At 37.8% G+C, this 26166-nt stretch overlaps 1 protein-coding gene across 1 annotated transcript; it reads left to right on the top strand.

Moving 5' to 3' along the window:
* Positions 1-4570: 4570 nt before the first annotated feature.
* On the top strand, positions 4571-25893 carry Tctn3 (tectonic family member 3). Its single transcript, XM_005407554.2, has 14 exons — positions 4571-5142; positions 5314-5437; positions 5714-5832; positions 8733-8860; positions 9088-9196; positions 9279-9394; positions 9901-9936; positions 10475-10555; positions 11334-11459; positions 12725-12832; positions 13258-13352; positions 13632-13785; positions 15023-15160; positions 24802-25893. Exons 1-14 carry the CDS (start codon positions 4800-4802, stop codon positions 25036-25038), a joined length of 1914 nt encoding a protein of 637 aa, XP_005407611.1. The 5' UTR covers positions 4571-4799; the 3' UTR covers positions 25039-25893.
* Positions 25894-26166: the final 273 nt, after the last annotated feature.

Below are 26166 nucleotides of genomic sequence, written 5' to 3'. Positions count from 1 at the left end.
TAAACTTGAGGCATTTGTTGGTAAGTGGATGCAACTTAAGAACATAATGTTAAGTGAAATAAGCCAAACGCACAAGCTTAAATATCACATTCTTTTTCTTATATGAGAAATAACGTGCACACAGACAGACAGACAGACAGACACACACACACACACACACACACACGAAAAGCAAAATGGAAGAGAGATAAATAGGAAGTAGAAAGATGTTCAAATGCTTCCCCATTACATATTCAGTTGTTTTAAAAACATTTCAATATATATGCTAATTTGTTTCATTTATATGAATAGTTTTTCTCAGTTCATTGAAAAAGGAAGTTTGTACGGGACTTTTTGGGGGTTTAGTTTTTTGAAACAGGGTTTCACCATGTAGTTTATGCAGGCCTTGAACTCATTATATAGCCCAGGCTTGTCTTGAACTCATGGGAATCCTCCTGCCTCAGCCTCCCAAGTGCTAAGATTAGAGGCATGAACTACCACACTTTGCCAAGTTTGTGTTATTATCTTTCTTTTCTGTAAAAATCTTTTTGGCTTATATCTTGTACTGAGTATCTACTTTGAAGATAATGATACAGAGCACAATAACTGTTGTAATTCTCTTATTTGATTATGAATATTTGTTTTATTTTTTCATAAAATACAAAAAAGTAGTACAATATGGTTTTTTTTGTATCCTGCTTCTTTACATCATTATATTTGCTAAATTAGACTAAGTTTTTGTTTGGCAATACTTCATTTTCATTGTAATATCATTCTATTATATAGGCATACCATAATTTATACACATTTTGCTCTTAATGGGCAATTGGGTTGATTCTAGTTTGAAGCTATTATAAATAATACTGTGCTAAAAATGTTCTCACTCAAGTCTTTTGATATATATATATTTCTATTACATATGTATATATAAGAATATTCTTCACTAAATCATAGGATATTCATATGTTAGTTTCATTACATAAAGTCTAACTGTACATAGCTGGTTCCAACAATTTATACCACTGTTACCTGATGGTGTGTCCCATGGGATTCTTTCCACATCCTTGGTGTCCCGAACAAAGAAGTAGAAAAGACACACATAAACAGTATTGAGGGCTGGGGATTTAGCTCAGTGGCAAAAGCGCTTGCCTGGCAAGCGCAAGGTCGTGAGTTCGGTTCCCGGTACCGGGGGGGGGGGAAAAAAAAAAAAACAGTATTGAGATGTACATTTATTGAAGGCAGAAAAAAAGTACATTGTGCAGAGCGAGAGCAGGCTGGTGAACAGATTCACAGTGGTGGAAAGGATAAGGGAAAGGGGTCCTTTGTATCTGGAATTCTTGGATTGACTTCTCCCTTGTGCAAATAAGGCACTTGGACAGTTGTTCTATCAAAAATTCATTCAGCTCAGGGGCTGGGGATTTAGCTCAGCGGCAAAGCGCCTGCCTGACAAGCGCAAGGTCGTGAGTTCGGTTCCTGGTACCGGAGAAAAACCAAAAAAAAAAAAAAAAAAAAAAAAAAACAAAAACAAAAATTCATTCGGCTCAAACTGTAGTGAAAGGCTCACTTGGTTTCACATTAGATATAAAAGAAGAACTGAAAATAGCACTTTTCTGATTGGTTCCACGTATAGTGCTGAAGAACTGTAGTCATTTTATGCCCTGTATTCTGCACATGTGCCCTGAGTCTCCATGACTTTGAAAGATTCCACCCAGTTGTTTCACTGGTTTTGCCCTAGCCTTAATCTCCTACCTCACCATTATCAGTAGCAAGTGAGAGCCCCAGTAACCCCACAACCTCACTAAAACTAAGCATTGTCAGTCTTCTAAAATTTTAACTGCTGTTAAAATTTTGTAATTATATTTTATTGTTGCCTCATTTGAATTTTCCTAATTAATAATGATATGGAGCTGCCCCTAATGTGTTTATTAAGTCATTTGGTTAATGCTCTATCAGCTTTCTGTTACTGTGACAAAAATACCTGAAATAATAAATTTTTAAGAAAGAAAGGCTTATTTTGGCTCAAATTTTTGGAGGCATAAGTCCCTCACTGATTGACCCATTTGCGTTTAGGCCTGTGGTGAGCCAATACAGGACATTCTACTAGCAAGCATATAGAGGAGGAAAGAACTCACCTCATGGTAGCCAGGAAGCAAAGCAAAAGACAGGAAGGGGCAGCATCCCAATATCCCTAAGAGGGCACATCTCCAATTATCTTTCTCCCCTTGGTCCCACCTCTTAAAGTTTCCATCATCTCACAGTAGTGCCACAGGCTGGGGACCAAACTATTAACATGTGAGCCTTTGGAAGCAATGGTTTTCCAACACCGAAGTCTATAAATGAATGTGCATGAGTCTATGTATTACTTTTCTGTAATTCTGAGAAAGAGATTTGAGAAAGAAGAGAAGTTGGGAGAAACTACAACTTGTTCTCAGTCTGCCATCTTGATCCAATCTCACAGCTAAATTTCCAGTCACATATTGAACATTTTAAAATACAAACACAGACAGTTGGTATCATATGATCTAATTTGGAAATCTCTGCTTCTGAGGTGATGTCATATTAAACAATTTAATTTAGTCCCCATGTTAAGACTAGCATCTGCATGACACACGTGAATAAACTTTATTCTCTTTCCTCAACATTATCTCCCATACTTTAATATTAAAAAATTGAAATTCTGTCTTACAGAGATTTCTACACACAACAGCAGTAACTTGAATAATCTTTTTATCAACTATAACAAGACAGAAAAAGAAAAAATTAACTATTCTAAAAATTTTTTCAAGTGCTAAAATTGAAAATAAGAAAAAGCAATTCAGATGATTCTGAATCATTTTCTCTCACTCAACCCTGCAATTACTTCAACCAATGGACTCTTTTGCCAACACTAACGAATTCAGGGGTAACTTAAACCTGATTGAGAGCTGCAATTTGAATTCTAAACTTTGAAATCTAAAATGACCAGATATTCAACAGAAATGTTACAGAAAGACATATAATCGTGAAATAAAACATATTCCTAACAGATCTAAAGAATTCAACAAAGCAGTCTTTAATAGATCTCTTAAATACTTAATGCACATCTAACATGTCCTATTCACTGTCTTACCCAAGGGATACACCAGTGAACAAGATAGACACAATATGTTATACATCTTACATTCTGATAAATACATGTAACTGAGTAACGTGAACTTGGCCTTTCTGACGGAAATTATTAACAGGATAGGTAAATGTTCAAGACAAAGCACAAATGGGTATTGCTCATAGCAGTTCATCACCCATCACATATGTTTGAGAATATTTTTAATACAGATACCTTTAGGTACTGACTTCAAAATATTAGAAAATTAAGATCTTGACTGAGAATGTAAGGAAGTTCATGTGACCTAAAACTTATCTGCCTCAGTGATTCACTTGGAAAGGTAGAAATTGACTAAATTTTAAGCAATGTGCTAGATTTTAGATAACTCTTAACACCTTTTTTTTTTTTCAGTACCGGGGATTGAACTCAGGACCTTGCGCTTGCCAGTAAAATACTCAATTCTTTTTTTGTTTTTTTGGTTTTTTGTTTTTTTGGTTTTTTTTTTGGTACCGGGAATCAAACTGATGACCTTGTGCTTGCCAGGCAGGCGCTGTGCCGCTGAGTTATATTGCCAGCCCCAACACCTCTTAATTTATACCGCCAAACCAAATAACAAATATTCCAGAACTATGGAGATAGGAAAATATTGGGTTTAGAGAACTGAGATATTGATCTAGAGCCCAACACAATACAATGATACTACCTGATACAATAGCTACTAGTCAACTATGGTTATTTAACTTTGAATTAGAATGTAAAATAAACGCAGCCCCTTGTCACACGGCATATTTCTAACACATAGTGCAGATACAGCTCGGGTGGTCCCAAGAATGCAGAAAATCTGACTGGATGTTTCTGTTTTAGATACTTGGAAGAGGCTTGCTACTTCCGAGGAAAGCAAAAAGGTATTCCAGAGTTTTACATGTGACGTTTACAATGGCAAAATACTAGTTTTTTCTCCACCACTTGCTATTTCTGTTTTTGCTATTTCTTATTTTCTTCTCATCTACAAAATGTTTCGTTTTTAACTTTCTCTTTCTTCATACTTTTCCTTACTCTGTCCTTATTCCTAATCTCCCTTCTCTATTTTGTGCAATATTCAGTCCACTTTTAATGATAAGATGCATTTTCTGAAGTTTTAAACAGAAATTCCTCAATGTTAAAATTTAAGAAGCATTACTCAATGTATTTCCCCAAAATATTACAGTTAGAGAAGGCATTTTTTTTTTCCAGTACCGGGAATCGAACTCCCGACTTCGCGCTTGCCAGGCAGGCGCTGTGCCGCTAAGCTAAATCCCCAGCCCCGAGAAGACATTTTTTTAAGGTAAATATCTTAAAAACCTTTTAACGTTTGTATTTCCTTTCCTAAGAACATTATCCCACCAATAGAACGAGTTTCTCGCCCCAGAAATCCAGGATGAAAAGGATATGCAATTCTAGTTCCGGCCTCGGAGTTTTCCTTGCACCAAGGAAAGACTCACCCTGGGCGCTGAAGTCTGCGCGAGACTCGGTGTCGCGGTCGGTCCGCCGAACTCCTACTGCCATCCAGCGGGAAGATGCAGCAAGGCCTCCTTGGCACGCGGCGGTTGCCAGGCGACAAGAGGCAGTGCCCGGCGGGCCTAAGGAAATGGGCCGGGCTTCAGGGCGTTGAGAGAGCGCTAACAATCCTGCTTCTTATTGGCTGAAAATCTCTCCCGCAGTCGCCACGAGCCAATGAGCAGATGGACAACGTCGGATGTCGTGCGACCCCTCCCACCCACTCTCTAGCATCGTCGGGACCGCGGGAGTTAGACGTTGGACCCTCTGGCTTCTCAACCGCTCCATGTACGCCTCGCAGCTTGTGCTGCTGCCGGTGTTCTTCCTGATGCTGCCCGAAGGCGCCCGTCCTCAGCCCTCTTCCTTCCTATCACGTGCAGCGCCCACCTCTTCCGTCCAGAAGCCAGTTGCGCAGGGAGGGACCCTGCAGCCCTCCGCAGTGGGGTCTCCAACTCCCCAGGGCGTTCCTGGGCTCTCCACGATGGGCCCCACTGTCGTGACCTCCTCGGCGCCGGAGAACAGGACTGTGGACCTCTTTCCAGGTGAGGGCAGGGTTGTGAGGCGGGAGCTGTTGACTTGAGATCTGAAATTCGGTGAAAAAAAAAGTTCACTTGCCATAAAGCGAGAACTGGGGCTGTCGGAAGAAAGGGAAATAGTACTTGGAAGCTTTGGGGGGTCCTCAGCCCTCTCTACGTTTTGTTGTGTTTCCACAGTCTTACCGTCCTGTGTCTGTGATTTGACTGTTGGTGCGTGCGATCTAAACTGCTGCTGCGACAGAGACTGCTACCTTCTCCATCCGAGGACTGTGTTCTCCTTCTGCCTTCCAGGCAGCGTAAGGTGACCTGGGGTGCTCAGCTTGAATCCTGAAGGGGATTGGGGCCTACAATGGATAATATTTGGAAGTAGGAAAAGTTAGCTTTAATACTTCCTTGCCCTCTTGGTTTATCCCAGCTATGACCTTTTTTTTTGATTGTGTAGAACAGAGCGTCCAGTGGACGTTGGGTGTTGTGCTGTAGCTACCCAACACTGTCTTTGGCTTCTGACGTCTGCAGAGCACTGTGCTTTAGACCTACCTCTGCCTCCTAAATGTATCCTGATCCTCTTTCCTCACAGATCTTCAAGTTGGGTGTGTGTAGAGAACTCGCTTATCTTCAGGAGTAATTCCCCATTTCCTTCGAGAGTTTTCATGGATTCAAATGGCATCAGACAGTTTTGTGTCCACGTGAACAACTGTGAGTAGAAATGTGTTAGCTCTTATTATCTGACATTTTATTGAGATGTGGCTTTGTCTTTGGCTGTTTCTTTTTTAAACTTTTTGGTTTTGTTCTTTGAATCTGTGTCACCCTTTTTCCTTCTATCTCTTCCCCTGCTCACTCTCACTCCCAACCCCTTAGATAACATTGGCAATTTGCTAGGCATTACAGGCTGAGGATCAGATGGCTCATATACAACTTTAATTCAATACTTTTAATCATACTTCTTAGCTAATCACAGACTATCTCCCCAACTTGCTACAGTCTGCCTAACACACTGTAGGCACCAAATAATAAATGTTTTTGACAAATGTGTCTATGCCAACCTTGATTTTGTTTTGTTTTCATGAAGCAGTAGGGTACAGAAAGGAACACTGGCCTAGGATTTCAGTCCTGCTGGTTTTTTTGTTTTGTTTTGTTTTGTTTACCGGGAATCGAACTCAGGACCCCACGCTTACCAGGCAAGTGCTTGTGCCACTGAGCTATATCCCCGGCCCAGTCTTGCTATTTTCTAACAAGCTCCATAGACTTGAGCAAATCTCTTATTTCTAGGCTCATTTCTCCAGCTGTAAGATGAGAAATTTATATCATTGGCCCTGGTTGTGGAAACATTCTGTAACTGTAGAGTGCAGTAAAGATACACAGTGGTTATTATTTTTTTTTAAATGGATTTAGAAATTTGCTAGTGACAACTATACATTTCTAAAAATAGGAAGCTGATATATCTTTTTAAAATGTCTATCAAGCAGTGTTTTCACAAAAAATAAATGTAAATGTCTCTTAAATCCTGAAAATCAATGGACTGATTTATCTGATTTTAGAAAAGAAATTACAAGAGTATTTTGGTCTCAGAAAACAGTTTTTGGCCTGGGAAGACATGAATTTGAAAACAGTGATCAGGAGCCCCACGACCATTTAAATTGTGAGTGGTAAAAGTAAAGGGAGCAAGGTTTGGTTTGGTTTTTGGTAGCACTGGGGAATGATCCCAGGACTTTGTACATGCTAGGCAAGTGCTCTGCCACTGTGCTGTCTGTACCTCCATCCCCATGAATTCTTCATCTTAATGAGGTTGTCCTTTTCTTTCCAAATTTTCTATTGCTATGTAAATTCTAGATCTGTGAGTATGTTGTAGGGCCGTTACTATAACATCTACTTACTATAACATCCTTTTTGTATTCTCCTCTCCTGCTTCCCATACCGTCCTACACACAGTTCCTAGATCAGCAGCTCCCCAACAACACCTGAGAAATATGGCTATTTCCATAGTAATCGTGTATCATTATGTCAGTGAACTTTTCTTGAATGAGGCTGAGGAATGGATTCATGTGTAGTATGAAAAAGGCACTTCAAACTCTCTGATGGTGAAGAAAAGGTATGATTAGCAATTTGTGATGAAAAAAGGAACATGATAATGCTCCTGTTTGATCCACATCAGATGAGTTTCTAATACAAAATGGTACAGTTTCTGTACCATTGATAAAGATAGAGATAATATGTGATCTGTTCTCCCCAATCTTCCCTTTGCCTCTAAACTTCAACTGACCAATAATATGGGTTAATTTGACTGAAAAGTTAAATAATTGAGATGTTGTGATTATGGAGAATAAAGGTCAAGCTTATTTAATGGGGCATCCTCATTAGCTTTTAGTGACTCAGGTATTGTTACCAGTTTTACTCTGTCCAAGTGACAATAATTATTTGAAGAAAGAAGGGAGCCGGGAGCATGTTTTTGCTCTATTCTTTTTTCAGGTTAGCGACAACTTGGAGTAGGAAAGCAGAGTGCTATCTATCATGTGCTATCCTGCATCTCCCTTGGTTATGAAGTGCTTGCTATAAAGAGGTGGCTGCAGGCACTTGGATAGATGTATACACTGTTCTAAGAGAAAGAATATAATTGTTAGAGAAAAGACCCTTTTTAGGTGTCTGAAATCTTGACTGTAGAATTATAAAGGAAAAGAAATAAAACCAGTTAATCTATACATAGTGGTACCTCGGTTCACGCTCACTTTTGTTCACAAACTATTTGGTTTGCAGACAGAAGTATTTGACAAAATTTTGTTTTTGTTTGCAAATTTTTCTTCAGGTGACAAACACAACTGTGGCCATCTTTCCCACACAAACACAAAAGTGGCCACCTATTCCAAAATTGTAGAACAAATTAAGTTTGTGACAGAGTACTACTCAGAGCTGGATATATTAGTACAGTATAGAACTGGTCAGTTGAAGTTTAGAGGAAACAGGAAGATTGCGGGGAACATATCAGATATTATCTCTAACTTTACCGTATTCCTGTGGAAACAGTACCATCTTGTGTCAGAGACTCATCTGGTGTGGATCGAATAGGACCATTACTCCTTTTTCATCACAAATTGCTAATCATACCTACTCTCGGCAATTAGAGACTTAGAGTGGAGGCGCGTCCATTGATCCTTTTAACAGGTTCCAAATAAGAGGTGATAGAAATCTGAATTAATTATTGTCTCTAGCAGTGGAATATTGATTTGAAATCTTACAGGAAAATATTATATGACTTGATCTGGGTGGTGGCAATATAGTATATGGATTTGTGAAACTTAACTTTTGAGTTTATATTTAGTGCATTCATACATATCACTTCTTGTATTATATGCTTCAATAAATACATTTTTAAAAATTAGTTACCTAAAAAGGAGATAGGTCTTTTGTAAAAGAGAAAGGGACCAAGAGGTGGAGGGTGGAGAATGAGATGAAAAAAAGAATTTAGACGTGTTGTGTACCAACTCTGTACAATGAATATAATCATTATGTAAGCTGAAAGAAATTTTAGTTACCTGGCATGCCAGATACTTAAAAATAAATTTCTTCTTTTATCTAAACTTCTCTTTTTGAAAACATTTTAGCAAATTTAAACTATTTCCAGAAGCTCCAGAAGGTCAATGCAACCAATTTCCAAGCCCTGGCTGCAGAGTTTGGAGGTGATTCATTCATTTCAACATTGCAGTTGCAGCCGCCACCACCCTTTTACAAGGTGAGCCTGAAGAAGGGGATGGAACTGTTCAGTTTTTTCTCTCATAGAAGACAACTGGCAAGGTAGCTTTGTGGTTCTTTTCTAGAACAGGTAAAGGATTGTTGGCTCTTTTGGAGGACAGTGTTACCCATGTAAACAAACTTTTAACCTTTGTTTTCATTTTCTCTGTCTGGTACAATTCAGTCTAGTCTTACTGTGGGAAAAAATGTCTCCTATATTTTATTCAGGCTGGAGATCCCATTCTGACTTACTTTCCCAAGTGGTCTGTAACAAGCTTGCTGAGGCAGCCTGCAGGAGTGGGAGCTGGGGGAGTTTGTGCTAAGAGCAATCCTGCAGGTGAGTCCAGGACAGAAGGACCAGCATTTTTGGCTGATTAAATATGCTTTCCTATTGGCCACTGCCTTCTTTGTGTTTTTAGGTTTCCTAGAGAGTAAAAGTACAACCTGCATTCATGTCTTCAAGAACCTGGCAAGTAGTTGTACCTTGGATCCAGCCCTGGATGCTGTCTCTTACTATAACTTCACAGTCTTGAAGGTGGGTGTCCCCCTCTCCCCACTCTTGTCACCATTGTGAGTTTGAAACCAACATGCTTCCCACTGTTGTGCGACACCAATGAACTTGAAGTTAAAATCTCCAAGAGCCACATAAAAGGTAGAGGGCCTAAAAACCCTATCATCTGAAGAAAAATGAAAGAATTAGGGGTTTATATCCAGGATAAGACATTGTCACTCTCCTGGCTAATAGGATGGGCTTAGGGGAGATTAGGAAGGAGTAAACACCTCACTGTTTCACCAAACTTCTTGCTGTCACTATTCAGTAGAGCTCATTCAACACAGGTAGTCAAGTCTATCCAATCTCAAATCTGTCTTTGGCATATTAATATAAGGAAGAGTGAGGTGGGAGAACAGAAGCAAAGCATTGTAATACGTTTATTTCCCACCACCATCAGAGTATATTGTGGTAATAGGAAACCACCAGCCCTTAGCGATTTTTATGAAAGGGATATGCATATTTACGTCTCCACTCTTCATTTATTCTAGGTGCCACAAGGTGTGACTGATCTGCAGAATATGAAGGTATGATGCTATTTATCCAGAAAAAGGGGAAAAAAATGTCTGGCCTCTTGGCATCTGAAGCAATTTCAGTTTAGATTGTAATAGTGGGGAAAAAATGTGTGATGTATCACAACCAAGTATGGATCTAAAGCAGTAGTAAATATGATTAATATCTTCATATGAAGTAGAGATTAATGTGATATTAGCTAATTCCAGAAAACATTAAGTCAAATGAAGTTACACATTACATTTAAGATGGGCTTCTTGGGGTCTTTTAATGCTAGACACCCTTGTTGATATCTAAGAAAGGAGTGCTGAATATAGTATTTCTAAAATGTGTTTGACCATGAAGCTCTTATTTCAGAGCTAATAGAAGTGTTCTAGAAGTATGTTTTGAGATGTACTGATTTAGATTGACTTCTGAGTTTAAGTCGTAGGCTGGCAATGGAAAGAGAGAAAAATGATGACCAAGGAAAGAATACTCATTTTGATATAAGATATAGCTAAAACAGAAAATACACCTCTCAATTTCGGTTGATGTGCCTGTTTCCCTTACCAGTTCCAGGTTCCTGTAACACTTAGCTCCCAGGCCAGTCCTCCTCTGTTGGCTGGAAACACTTGTCAGAATGCTGTTTCTCAGGTAGGCTTATTGATTTCAGATTCTAGACTGCTACATGTTGATCAGTATTGCCATAGGTGTTTCACCTTCCAGAAAGTACTAAACTAACCCCACATGAAGTTTTATGCATTTCCTGAAATTTAACATGTGAGAAGTTCAGCCTCACAGAACTCACTTTGAGCTAAGGTGTTAAGAGTTGAGCCTTGCCTTCCTCCCTACCATACTTCCCTTATGCCCATTGCCAGCATCCTCCAGTATTCCAGTGACTCTTCTTCCTTTGCCCTGCTGCTGGCTTTTACTGACAGATTTCTTTTGTTGACAAAGTCAGTATCATCTAATAGTTTCAAATATATTAATCAACTTGTTCTTCTCTCTTCTAGTCAATCTAACCTAGAGAAGTAAGAATTATCTTATAGTGTCACTTGACAGACTGTGCTCAGAAACTTAAGTTTACCTTCTGTTGCTTATGACTTCAGTACCCCCAGGTACTGTCTTTATTTATATCCCAACAGTATGAGGGCCAAGTAACCTGGTTTCTGTCCCACATGTACCTCTGATTGTAGTACTTGCCCTCCTCTGCTCATAGGTAAAACTTACTTTTCTTAAATTTATCTCTCCATGAGCTCTTCCAGAGGGCTGTTTTGGTCTTTTTTTTCCATGTGCAAATAAAATTGAAGTCATGTTTATCTTTTTATAGTATTTTTGTTTGCCATATTTAAGACAGGTAAAAAGAAAACCTTCTGTCCTAAACATAATCAGTTCCATCATTTTATTAATTCATTCTTCTTTTGCATTTCAGGTCACCTATGAAATAGAAACCAATGGAACCTTTGGAATCCAGAAAGTTTCTGTCAGTTTTAGACAAATCAATCTGACTGTTGAACCAGTTGTTTCCTTACAACAAGACTTCATCATTCACTTTAGGGTTAGAGCCCTTCTGTAAGGGATCAAGAGGGCAAAAAGTATCTGGTTAGAAATAGCTCTCTGCTTCTGTAGTGAATGCAAAATAGTATAAGAATATGAAGTCCAGAGCTGGATGGGGTAGTACACCCCTGTAATCCCAGCACTTGAGAGGCTGAGGCATGAGGATCATCTGCAAGTTCAAGGCCAGCCTGACCTACATAGTGAGTTCAAAGCCAGACCAAACTACATAGTTAGACCTCAAAAAAAAGAGTAGAGAGTCCTAATACAATCTGTCAAATGTGTCAACATTTCTTAATTTATCTATTAAGTCGTTGCTATTCAACACATATTTATTAATATTTTCTCTTGACTGTCTGGCTCCCAGCAAAGCAGCACTCAAATCAGAACCCTTAATTTTAATGGTGACACACCTCTGTAATCTTAGCACTCCGGGAGGCTAACACAAAAAGATTGAAAGTTTGAGGCCAGCCAGGGCAACCTAATGGCTCAACAAGATAGTTTCAAATAGCTGGGGAAGTAGTTGAGAAGGCTTTGTATTTAATCACCAGTACAGAAGGGAGGAGAAGGAAGAAAATCAGACCTCTTTTTTAAAATAGTCGTTTTGAACCATAAACTCAGCCAACACCCTGTGGGAATTTTTAACTAGATTTTCTTGTGTTTTTGGACATATATCATTTTACTTCCCCACTGAGCCTGTTTCTAGATCATTACCTTTTGGCTTTCTTCTGTCTTTCCTCTTTTTGAGTACAGCAAAGTTCTGCGTGATCAGCTAAGACCTATGTCTCACAATTCATCTGTAGAGCATCTATACTTTATTAAAATGTATTTTTAATTACATTTAAATTCCTCTGGTCTTAGCCAGACAGTACATACCTATAAAATGATAATAATTTTTTGTTTGTTTGTTTTCCAGTACCGGGAATCGAACTCACGACATCGCACTTGCCAGGCAGGCGCTGTGCCACTGAGCTAAATCCCCAGCCCCATGATAATAATTTTTGAGAATAAGGTTAAAAGATCCTTGGTAGATCCTTGGTTCTGAATTAGCGTATAGTGAGTTTCAACATTTAGTTTACTCAGGGTTTATTTAGTGAAGGGACTAAAAAAGGAAACACAAATATAAATTACAAAGTGCTACACTGGAAGGAAGCCAGATTGTTCATTGCAGCCCATGTATTGCATTGCCTTTAAGAAAGATAATGAAGCCAGGCAGTGGGAGTTGGGAAAACATGCTTCTCACATTTGACTTTTCTTCACTTTCTGCAGGCTTTTCAGCAAAGCACAACTGCTTCTGTTCCTGTTCCTAGAAGTGGTAACCCTGGCTATATTGTCGGGAAGCCACTATTGGTTCTAACTGGTGACGTCAGTCATTCGGTATCCTTTTTTTGAGCTGGGTGGCCTGTTGCAGCTTAATGAGAACTGTTGCAGCAGCTGATCTGGATTTTCCAATTGAGTTGCTCTCATTCTTTAAGTATTTAAAACAGCACTTTCTTTACCAAATATTGTAGGTGCTACAAAACACCCAAAGCTTTAATATTAGACTCGCTAAATGAAGATTGTACTGATTTGGGGTTATTTTAATAAGATATTTTAATGTATGGTGAACCATTTTTTAGGAAAACAGTAATTGTATTTTTTTAACTACTAAAGAGAAAGAGCAGATTTTTTTTTACTTAAATATCATGATATAGTAATAAAATATAAATAGTGTTTTAAGGAGACTGAAAGCATAAATCTTCCAATTGTGCCTACTTTCTTTTCCTGTCATGATCTCCTTAACTATCACTTTTCTATCTCAGATGACCCTCTTGCAGAGCCAGGGAAATGGAATTTGCTCAGTTAAAAGACATAAAGTACAGTTTGGAATGAATGCAATATCTGGATGCAAGTTCAGGTAATTCTTCACTTCTGCAACATTCCCCATAATTTTGTTACAGCTTTTAGAGAATATATTGATATGATAACTTTTCAAATATTTTAAATGACAGTTTAGAAAATAGTTGGAATAATCTTTAATAATACTTTATTGCTAAGAGTTTCTGACAGCCCTTAATACCTACTAAGAATTATTTCCTATAATCTGTAGTGCTGTTTCTAATGTTTGGATTAATATACTAAGGGGGTTATACTGTTTTTACCACTGGACATCAGACACCATACTGTTCAATTACAGGCTGAAGGAGTTGGACTGTAGCAAGCTGCAGAACGAGATTTATCAGATTCTTCACGGAGGCCCCAGACCAGAGCATGTTGCCATCTTTGGTAATGCTAACCCAGCTCAGAAAGGAGGGTGGACCAGTATCCTCAACAGAAGCTGCAGTGTTTCAGTAAGGAGAGAAATACACTTTCTGACAATGACTCATTTTCTTCTAGTTAATGGTTCACCATACATTAAAATATCTTATTAAAATAACCCGGAATCAGTGCAATCTTCACATTTAGCCAGTCTAATATTAAAGCTTTAAAGCTGGAGCATTTCTCATTAATTTGTTGGTGTGTAGTTGTCCAGAAGCATCCCTGATAATCTGTATTTCCATGTTTTCAACTATAATGTTTCCTTTTTTATTTCTGATTTTATTTATTTGGGGCTTTTATTTACTTGGTTGATCTAGCTAAAGTTTTGTAGGTTTTTTATATATAATTTTTTAAAAACTATTCATTTTGTCAATCTTTTGTAGTATTTTTTGGTCCCTGCTTATTTCTGCCCTGATTTTTGTTATTTCTTCTGATTTTAGGTTTGGTTTGTTCTTTTCTAGTTCTTTGAGTTACATTGTTAGGTTGTTTACTTGAAATCGTTTTATTTATATTTTTTTGATGTTGGCCATCATTACTTGGATGAGCTGTATTTTTTTAGGTCCATGTATTTGTACAACTTCCAAAGTTCCTCATACTGATTTCTAGTTTTATTCTGTGTGGCTAAAGAAGATAAATGATTTTGATTTTTCAAAATTTGTTGAGACATTTTGTGTTCTTGCACTTCCTGCAGAATGTTCTGTGTAGTTGAACACCTTTATCTGCCATATCTCCACCCAGCTTTGCCTTCCATCACTGTCTTTCTGTGGTCACATGTTACTTATCCAGGTTCTGCAATGTCATCCTGAGCCAGAAATGGCTGTCTTGATATTTCAGAATAATGACTGTGTACCGGGCATGGTGGCACATGTCTCTAATCCTAGCACTCGGGAGGCTGAGGCAGGAGGACTGTTGGGAGTTCAAGGCCAGCGTGGGCTACAAAGTAAACTCAAGGCCAGCCTGAACTGCATAGCAAGCCCTGTCTCAAAAAGAAAAAAAAAAACCCAATAGTGATTCTGCATTACTCACTGAGCATTTCTTACAAACATTGCACATTTTGTTAATTTCTGTGTTGGTAATTTGAATGTTCAATTATAATTTTTTAAGATAAAGAACAATAATATGGTCTGTTGTGAATCTGTGTGTATTTCCCTTAGGCCATACTGCCTTCTGTATTTATAAGGCTTAACAGATAATGTCTCAGTAATACATCATAAATGACTATAGGCAACCATCAGGCCATTCAAGCAGGTGTTTCTTTACCTTCTGCAGGCCATGAACTGTTCTTCCTGCTGTTTCATACCAATTTCTCTGGAGATCCAGGTGTTGTGGGCATATTTAGGCCTTCAGTCCAACCCACAGGCCCATGTGTCAGGAGCCCGATTCCTATACCAATGCAAGTCCATACAGGTAAGTCATGACTTCTAAAGAACCACTAAGCCTTACATAGTCCGTATTGCTTTATCACTCATTTAATGATCTGATTGTTTTTTAACTTCTGAGAACCATTTTATGTTACCAATGTTTGCTTAGAGTGAGCTGACCTAGTTAATTTTCAGGATCCTCCCTGCTTGCTTATTAAAATGTTATCATGGTGCATACAACCTATATCCATTTTTTCTCAATATTTTTAAAATTTCTGTCCCAGATTACAGTGTAGGGTAATTTCTTTTAAATAATTCTACCACTATTACTGTATTGATTAATTGAACCACAGAATACACATTCTGTAAGTATGTGTTCACTCTGACAGTGACACAATTATTAGAGTCTTTGAGCTTATAGGTTGCCATTAAAATTAGTGGTACGATTAGTTTATGGTCGCCAATTCTTAGTTCGTTGTATTCTATTAAATTAGTGCCTTAATCTGTAAACAGATATATATTAGAACTTTAGCTTTACAACTTCAAAAGCATGTTATTTTCATTTTACTTAAAAATGATTAGGTCATAGTGAAATGATCCATGTATAAACTTGTGTGTCAGTTTATTAACTTTTAATGAAAAGTAAAACAAATTGAGATTCCTGTCTTGTATTATATTTACATCCCAGAAGGTAAATAAACTTGAGCCTACATTTGGGTCAGAAGTAAAATATCTTTACCTCTCCTTCAAAGTAGGGTTAGGCAACTTGGTTCTCTAGGGCTACAAATTAAGATTAACACTCAGGTTACTAGAAACTGTATTACTAAAAGTACTCCATTCTTTCCCTAAGAAAGGATTGGCGTTTTTTAAGATTCATTTAATCTGTTACAAATCCTGCACTGAATCCATTTTCAAATTTTCTAAACTATACTTTGACTATTTATGAGTTCCTGTGTTTTGGGGAAGGCACCCACAGGAATGTTCTTTTTATTTTCCAAATTTTCTGATTCTGAATTAAAGCCACTCAGTGCCTCTTTCTTCTAGATATTTTAACCGAAATCTTTTTTTCAGTAGTTAGCAAAAGTTTGCTTTTCAAATTACTTTGCCTTCCCTACAAAACCACGTTTTACATTCAGTCTTCCTGGCCTGAGTGACAGTTGAGTTTCAGTTTTGTTTCATTCATGTACAACTGGATATTATCTATTCCAATGATGAAGTAAATTTGTCCTGAACTTACTGAGAAGAAGGGTAATATATAAAAAACCAGTCTATTACATAGGGTTTTTAAAGAATTTGTGAAGATAATTTTGACTGTGTAAGTTTTTTACTCTATGGCCTGACTTGACCAGCTCATCTCCACGAAAGATGCCATGCCCCTGTAAAAGTATAAGAAGTTATGAAATAGTAGTGTTATATTACAAAAGTTAATCTTGGGGTATAGCTCAGTGACACAGCATCTCCCTGGCAAAACATGAGGTTGTGAATTCAGTTCTGGTACCAAAAAAAAAAAAAAAGTTAATCACTTGCAAGTACTTTTTTCTAAATAAAGATAATTTTACCACCTATAGGGATTTTGTTTATTTTGTTTTTGGGGGGTTTTTTTGGTTTTTTTTCCCGGTACCAGGAATCGAACTCACGCCCTTGCACTTGCCAGGTAGGCGCTATACCGCTGAGCTAAATCCCCAGCCTCTATACAGATTTTCTTTTATCTCTTCAATCTTAAATGGAAATTTGCTCTAAAAATCATAGGGGCCAGGGGTGTAGCTCAGTGGCACAGCGCCTGCCTGGCAAGCTCAAGGCCCTGAGTTTGATTCTCAGTACTAAAAAAAAGACTCTATGAAGAAATCATATAAACATATTTACTCACTTTTTCTTTATCCTTTAATTTTAAATCATAACCACACAGGCTTGTCTCTGAGGATTTCTTGTGTTTTTTTTGTTCTCAAAATAGCAGTAGTTTATCCAAAGAAAGTTAGTGTATGTGTTCCATAGCTCCCAAAATGAAAAATAGTCACACTTAAAGAATCTGTGTATTTTGAGGTTCTTCCCGTCCCCCACTATCATTCTTTGAAAGCTTATAGTTGACAGTGGTCTCCCCTAGGCTGTATCACTCTGCTCAGTGTGCCTGAACAGTGATATAAAACGTAAAGCTGAGTTGCAAACCAACACCCTGCTGACGTATTCACCCTGTAAATCTGTTTTGTTTGGCTGCAAGGTGGTTTTTATTTTGTTTCAGCTTGGTTTTTAGTTATTTTAATTTGTGCCAATATGTAAAAATCAGAAAGTCTTACCTAGACATCCAGATGGCTACTCTTGAAAATCTTAACAGTATAGACCCTATTCATATGTATCACCAAGGGAATCACCTGCATTTCAGATTATCTAGATCTACTGCCTATAATAGATGTGGCAAGCATGGGTTTGTTTGTTTGTTTGTTTGTTTGTTTGTTTGTTGAGATAGGTTTCACTATTTAGTGCAGGCTGGCCTTGAACTCATTTTGTAGCACAGACTGGCCTTGAACTTGTAGTGATCCTCCTGCCTCAGCCTCCCAATTGCTGGGATGACAGTCCTGTGCCACCACAGCTGGCAAGTATGGGCTTTGAGTTGAACAGGTCTAAATCAAGTTATTTTACTTCTCTAATTATAAGTTTTCTCTTCCAGTTTTATAAATTAATCATATATATAGAATACTCAGTATATATTGCTCATCATTATTACTTTTGTCATCATAACTTCTTTGGTTCCAGGCTTCCATACAAGTAGCATATGAAGGAGATTTGATGAAAAATAGAAAAAAAACAAAAATAGATATTGGAGCAGTGGATTTTATACATCATGACCCGGCTTACAACATACATACATATAAAACTGAAATACATTTTTATAAAATCATATCTTTACTGTATGCAGTGCATACTGTGATATTTTCTACTCTATTCTAGTTTATTCTGTCATGGGTTCCCCGCTCAAAATGCTAGACACAACCCAATAATCAGTCACAATTTGCTGTTTAAAAAACACTTAGAAGATTCATCTCTGTCTGGATTTCAAGACTAATTATATTATTTCATACATTTATTTATTATAATGGAAAATTGGCTATGTTTTATATCTGTAGACAAATACAAAGCTAAAGAAACTACTTTTTTTTTTAAAGTACTAGGGTGATCCCAAGGGTGATTTATACTAAGTTATTTACCCAACCTTTTTATTTTTTATTTTAAGACAGAGACTAAGTTGTCCAGGTTGGCTTTGAATTTGCAATGCTTTGGCCTCCAGCCTCCCAAATAGCTAGAATTACAAATGTGTACCACCAGGCCTGGATGGTTTTAGTGATTATCATGTGGACCCCATTGAGAATGTGTTGAGAATTACTGATTTACTAGAAAAATATACAACACTTTTCATATAGCTTATAGGGATTTATTGATGTCCAGAAGCCAGGACGTCTAGTATAGTCTCATAATGGAAAAGGCAGTATACTGGGAAAGATAAAGAACACTAAACAAAATAATTTAAGAGTAATTCAACATTAAATTTTAGACATAATTGCTACAAGCAAACAGGCTGACAAGTGGTAAGAAAAAGTTCTGTTTCTCCTTTCTGTCTATGTCTTAGACAGTATCAACTGACATCTCTTCTGAGAAGGTACAGCAGTGAACTTGACCACCATGACTATCAGTAGAGTTTCTGTTACTAAAGTCTTTCTTTTTCTGAAGCATCAGTAACTATTTTCCTTTATCTCTTAATGAGTTATCAGACTATAAAAATACTTTTTTCTACCCATGGATCTTTTCCTTAATACCCTGTATAGAAAATACTCACCCAGTTTATTGGCTTTTTAAAAATTATTTAACTTTTTTTAATAGAATTTTTTAAAGTTTATTCAATGTTCCATGTTAAAACATGTAACCTAACACATGAACCACATTACTTCTGTAACATACTCATTCTCTGTGACTCACTGAAAATTCTAATACCTTCATTAACCTCTTAAAATGAGGAAATTTAAAGTCTTGCCTGGGCTTCTTCATCAAATATACATTTGTCCTTATTGAAAAAGAGTAGATAAGGCAGGAGTGGTCATACATGCCTGCAATCGCAGAACTGTGGGAAGCTGAGGCAGGAAGACCACAAGTTCAAGTCTAGCCTAAGCTGGGTAACTTGGCAACTTAGTGAGACCCAGTCTCCAAATAAAACAAAAAGTGCTGGGGGTGCTGGGAATTTAGCTTAGCGGCACAGCGCCTGCCTGTCAAGTGCAAAGTCATGAGTTCGATTGCCAGTACTGGAAAAAAAGTGCTGGGAACCTAGCTCAGTGGAAAGGCTCTGAGGCTCTGGATTCAATCCCCCACTACCACAGAAAAAAAGAGAACTGGGATTTGTATTTTAATGATTTGATGTAGAACATTAGCATATAATAGCTTAAAATTGTGATTATAAAGATGTAACACAATAAAAGGGTTTTCATCTTACCAAAGCTAAACAAAACCTGCATCCAAACTCTGCAATGTTACAAAGTAAATCTTATTTAGGGACAAAGTATTTTGCTGTGTTGTGAATTGATTGGAAGCACATAAATCCCACAAATCTCAAAGTGATAAAACAATTGTTGGTGGTAGTTTCTGGAGTAACATAAAATAATACAGCTTGAAGTAAATATAAATTAAGTCAGCCATACGCAGTAGAACTGATAAAAGAAATGTGCTGACGTGGCTATGTGCCCTTTGTCTGTCCTAATGAAAGAAATGAGGCAAACCGACTCGGAGGGAGTTGTCTTTGCAGTGCTTACACACAGAATAGTGAATTCTCTGTAATTTTGTCTATACAAACTTTAAATGGAAAACGTTACACTTCAGAATTCAAATATAACAAACCAAACTTAACTCAAAATTTCTGCATGTGGTACTAAACTTAGAATGTAAAATGGGCCAATAATGCTCAGTATTTCCAGTGACCCTGTAAGTGCAATTCACTTCCTTTTAATTGGATAATAGATAATGGTCTGGCATATGTCCCAAACCTCCCCACAATTATGGTGCCAATTTACTTTTAATTTTAATTGACACATAATAATTGTACTTTTTTTTATCAGTGCTGGGAATTAAACCCAGAACCTTCATGCAGAGCTACATCCCCAGCCCTTTTTTAAAATTTTGAGAGAGGATCTTGCTAAGTTACTGAATTTCCCACACTGAGCTCAAACTTGTGATCCTCCTGCCTTACCCTCCCAGAGTGCTGAAATTACAGGTGTCAGTTCAACTGTACATAATTATGAGGTACAAGGTGGTATTTAGATACATATATATAGTATATAATGGTCAAATCAAAATAATTAGCATTTTTATCACTTCAAACATTTATTGTGTTGAAAACATTCAAAATTCTCTTCTATCTCAAAATACACAGTAAATCATTAACTATAGTCACTCAACTGTGAACACCAGAAATTATTTGTCCTATCACATTGTATTTTGATACCTATTATTTATTCTATTGCCCCCTTACCCTTCTCAGCCAAAGAAATTTTCTTTATGAGTGAATAAGTATTTCATTTGAAATAAAATGAACGTATTTCATTAAAAAACTTATTAATAAATATGTGAATTAATTAAGCACAGCCTTCAGGGATCCTCCTTATTGTGTGGTGGGAAGTTTAAAGGGTCAGTTAGATCTGAATCTTAACTGACACATGCTTTTTATCTTGTGATAGCTTATCATTTGTTACTTTATATTAGTTTATCTCCAGTAATTTTTTTCTTGTATTGTTTGTTTGGTTTGGTTTGGTTTTTTTGAGAAGGGTCTTGCTAAGCAGTTCAGGCCAGCTTTGAACTCACTGTGTAGCCCAGGCTGGTTTCATATTCACGGTGATCCTCTTGCCTCAGCCTCCCAAGTGCTGGGATTACAGGCATACATCACCACACTCGGCTCACAAAACTTGCTTGAGTGCCTCACCTCTATTAAGAACCATGCCTGGAGCTAGAGCGGTGAACAAGGTAGATATCATTCCTGGACATTGTGAGGCAATAATACTGTGGGAGGTTCAGAACACTGCCGGAGAAATTCACTGAATTTCTGGGTATGCTGGGACCTGCATCCAGCTGGGGCTGTGAGGGCTTTGAGTAGAGGGAACTCCGAAGATTTAGGGTGCCACAGGTAGTTGAATGCTTGGATGTGGAGATGGAGAGGGAAGGAGTCAGGGATGATTGGAGAGTAGATGTTTTTAGTTTGGGTGTTCGCACAGGTCTTTCATATCTTGGATGTGGTACCCTGTTGACTCTCCTCCAGTGTATTTTGCTTTTGCACTAACCCATGCATTTTCCTCCACCTCTTCCCCCATTTTTGGTGGATATACCTGAGCTTTCTTCTTTTCTACTTTTGCATTGCCTACAAAGTACCTGAGAGTGTCAACCTTGAGATGAGCTTTACCATTGATTTAAGGGTGCAAAAGGATGAAAGACCATTTCCTTAGAGGCCATAAACAAAACCAAAAAAAGATAGCCAATCTCTGAAAAATTAAAGTCTCATCACCTCCCTCACTATCCTGCTTTCCAGAAATCACTCTACCCTTTTGTCTCTCTTAGCTGTTCATTCTGGTATTTACCTTGATTTCTGTGCACCATATATACATAGCTTTTGAGTTAACAGTTTCAAGGATAATGTATTCACTTTCTATTTTCATGAGTTCAGCTTTGTCACTCTTCTACTCATCCCATCGCCCTCCTAATGTAGTTACATCAAAATACTTTATTAAACCAACATTTGGTCTTTCATTTTTATGAGACAGTAGCTCAATTTTTGTGAAACCTTTTATTTTTCCTAATAATAATAATTAACTCATATTTCATTCCTAGTTTTCTTTGGTCCAGTGGCTAAGACTTTTCATACTCTCCAACAGCTATGTAAATGTCTCTCCGTGCAGTTTTCCTAACAGTTGAACTTACCATAAAATCTATCAGTTCCACTTTTTCCTATGTATTTTCTTCATAGAGACCTCCATAACCTGCTGTAGTAAGGACTAGTTACTACCCAACACTTGTCATGGAACTTTACTTCATCTTGGGAATTGTTCTTACTTGTACAAGAGTCACTGTTTATTGGACACTACATTTGTTTTACTGTCTTGTTTTGGTGGAGCTCATATTGTAATAATCTTTAGAAAAGGTTCAAATAAGTATGTTTTTTTCTTTAGTTCATGTCTAAAAATAACTTTATTCAGCCATCATCATACATCATTATCATGCTTAAATGATCATTTGGCTAGGTATAAAATTCTAGATTGAAAATTTTCACTCAAGATTTTGAAGACATTCTTCTCATGTCTTCTCATTCAAATGCTACAGTTCAGAAGTTATTGTACTATCTGCTTTTTCAGACAGGAAAATAAGGGAGCAGGATCATAGGTTCAAGTCCAGCCTGGGCAAAATAGTAAGAACCTGCCTCAATATAAAAAATAAAAAAGGAGTTGGGGTTGTAGCTCAGTGTGAAGGCACTGGATTCAATCCTGACTACTACAACCAAAAAAAAAAAAAAAAAATGCTTTTTATTCCTAGTAGTCTTAAATTTCCATAATATGAAGTCTTTTCTTCATTCATTATACTAATGATTTGTGGATTTTTTTATTTTTGGAACTCAGTTCTGCAAGATTTAGTTTTTATTACATGCTTAATAATTTCCTCATTCTTTTCTCTTTGTTCTCTTTTTTGGGGACTGTTATTAATCTGTACAACTATTATGTGCCAATTAAAAAACTTTTTTTTGGTACTGGAGATTGAACCCATGGCCTTCACACTGAGCTGCATCCCCAGCCCTTCATATTTATTTTCAGACAAGGTCTTGCTAAGTCACTGAGCTGCCCAGGCAGAGTTTGATTTTGTGATCTTCCTGCCATAGGTTCCTCAATTAAAATTTTCTTAAAATTTTTAAAAAGAATTAGGCAAATAGAGATCAATGTATTAGTTCTGTTACTAATAAGCACTAGACAGGTAGGTATGGCTTGGGTATTTGGCAGTGGGTTTCCTCATGCAATACTACTCTACTCTTCCATCATGAGGCCAGAACTCCAACTCCAGCAGCAGCTTCTTGTGTCTGCTGCTGAAGGCTCTGAAAAGAGTCAGAACAGCACTTTAAGTTAATTCTTAGGCAACACTGAGCCCAAAACTGAAAATCCATTTCCTGTTCTAATTTGATCCCAAAGTATTTTTATCTTCAGTATAGCTCACCAGGCATTCTTTAAATAGCACTCAGTATACTTCAACAATATCAGATTTGCTTCCAAAAAATTGAATATAGAGCTTTCCACTATAAAACCTCCGGGGAAAAGTTAAAAGTCCTAACAATCCTTTGTAAATTAAAGCCCACTAAAATTCACAGCTTATAAAACTCCTAATTTTCTTTGGTTAGGATCAGTGAGTTTTTGATGCCTGGCTAGAATCAGGAGTCTCTGCAACTTCCTTCTTGGCTGGCTATCCTTGGATGTATATGGCTCAGCATCTCAGAAAATTTGTCCTATGCCAAGTCACTTACAAGCTTGACTGTTTATAAAGAAAAATCCAAAGAACTAATCTTACGTGTAAGATTATCCCCGCACTGGCTATACACAGTTTTAAAAACAAAGTAAATACAACCCCTGCAAAAATTATTCTAGACAAAATTACATTCCTAGAGCTTGGTCTTTACTGTGTTCAAAGACCATAGCAGGTAATACATGCGTCAGAACGGTGGAAGGTGAATAAAGAAAGTCTTCCTTCTAGGTTCCACAGGATAGTTCTTTACTATCAAATTGCACCCAGAAGTTTGCTTGGTAAGCATAGAGTCAGAACAGAGGGACTTTTTAGATGAACATGATTCCGTTGTTTGACATCATCAGTGGCAGCCAAGTCCAAAAGCCATATCTATTAGATTAGATACTTATGTTAGCCTGACAAGGTCCTTTCTCCTGGGAACATCTGTTTTATTTTATTTGAGTTGGTGGGTGGTTGGGAGGATCCTTTCTAACCCTAGAAGTCTGTGAATCTGGTTTGGTTTGGTTTGGTTTCTGTTTAAGTCTACTTTACTGAGTTCTTTTGCTTTTTCCATGAAATTTTACCTCTCTTTCTACAGTGAAATTTCACCATACTTCACAGCTTCCATTAGTACTTGTGCATTGTTTCAGAACCTGCAGGCTTCTGAGACCCAATAGAGTAGAGCTGCTAAGCACATAACAGTGGCAGTTTTGCCCTCTTGCCTCTCTGGTATCAGGGAGCTCCCCAAGTGAGTATAACCCAGTCAGTCTTTAGTTATGTACAGTGATTCCTTGGTTAATGAACTCAGTTCTCTCCATGATTCTGGTCACAAACCAAACTGGACTAGAACCAAATCAAATTTCCACATATACATTGAACCTAATCACTGAGTTTGATTCAGTTCTTATCCAACTCAGTTTATGACCAGAATCATGGGAAGAGTTGAGTTTGTGAACCGAGGTACCTAACTGTTCACAGTTCTGGCATCATGAACTATTGCTACAAAACTCATTTTCTTATATCTCATAGGAAGAGCTACATAGGACCAATATGGGTGGGGGAGTGGGGGCAGTGTGTCTTTCTTAAAGCAATTTGTTTTTGGTCTTCATGAAAAATAATAGAGCCAAGTTGGAAGCCTACATGAATGGGTATCAAGCAATAACCTCACTCACTTTCTTTCTATAGGTTTCCCAAAAAGGAACAGAAGTATCTTTGACAACTCTTGTAAAATTTGTGGATATTACACAGAAACCAGACCCTCCAAGAAGCCAACCCAGAATGGACTGGAAATTGCCATTTGACTTCTTCTATCCTTTCAAAGTGGCGTTCAACAAAGGGGTAGACTCTCAAAAAGGCTCATCTTCTCTCATCTTTATCCTTTGCCTCTTACTGCTTGGAATTCTCAACGTAGAGACTAAGTGAAGAAAGAGAATAATAATATTTCAGTTTTCCCTGTGGGAAGCTCTGAGGCAGCCTGCTTATGTCATGGCTATATAGATCAGTCTATACTTGCTCATGACCAAAGGAGGGCATTTAGGAACACATAACCTAGTTGAAGGAATATTCGTACACGAAAGAAGTTATTTAGAAAAGCAATAAAGAGCTGTGGATGGTAGCGCATACCTGTAATCCCAGCACTCAGGAGGCTGAAGTAGGGGGATTGGGAGTTCAAGGCCATCCAGGACTATATAGCAAGACCTTGAACTTAATAAACCGGAAGGAAAGAAGGAGAGAAAGGCAATCACAATATTTCATCTATAATAGCTATCTGCTTAGGGCTGTGTAGGCCACTAGGTACACATTAGGTTCTCTTCTCAAGCTGGGGAGACAAAGCGCTTTCTTCTAGCCCTTGTGGTTGTATTTTACCTGAGTGTAAAGGTTTATAAGAAAATCTACCTGCTTACAAGCATAGTCAGGCCCTGCACGAAGAACACGCTTCAGCACTCACCCAGACTGAACTCAGGAATTTCCTGACTGTTCTCTGGAGTTCAGAGGAGCTGACTGTTGAGGCCAGAAAACTGCTAGCTGTGTATTTTGTCTAGCTTCTTTGCCAAGGTGGGGCCACACTGTCCAGCCATGAGTTGGAAAAGTAATCCTTTCCATTCGGTTTGCAAAATGAGTGTGGAATGCCAGCTCTTCTTTCTGCTAGCAAATAACCTTACCATTCATTTCTGCTCTTCTTCTCTTCATTGTGAGGGGAGAGAAAACATTGGTGGCTCTGTAATACTATAATCCAGCAGCATGGCAAAAATTAACAGCCCTGTGATGTGCCTTGCAGTTTGTTGTGTTTTTCCTATGTTTGTGAGGTTCAAAAAGAAAATTGGCATGGTTACACACATCAGTAATCCCAGCACTCTGGAACCCTGAGGCAGGACGATCACAGGTTCAAGCCCAGTCTAGGCAACTTAGTGACTTAGTGTGGTCCTGTCTCAAAATATAAAAGGGGCTGGGGATATAGTTCAGTGTGAAAGCCCTGGGTTCAGTCCCCACTACCACAAAAAAAAAAAAAAAAAATGTATATATATATATATCTTGCACAGTAGCATTCAG

The sequence above is a fragment of the Chinchilla lanigera genome, unplaced genomic scaffold, assembly GCF_000276665.1.
Source record: "Chinchilla lanigera isolate Chin_1 unplaced genomic scaffold, ChiLan1.0 scaffold00106, whole genome shotgun sequence".
Lineage (NCBI taxonomy): Eukaryota > Metazoa > Chordata > Mammalia > Rodentia > Chinchillidae > Chinchilla > Chinchilla lanigera.
This window is presented reverse-complemented; position numbering and strand designations above follow the sequence as displayed.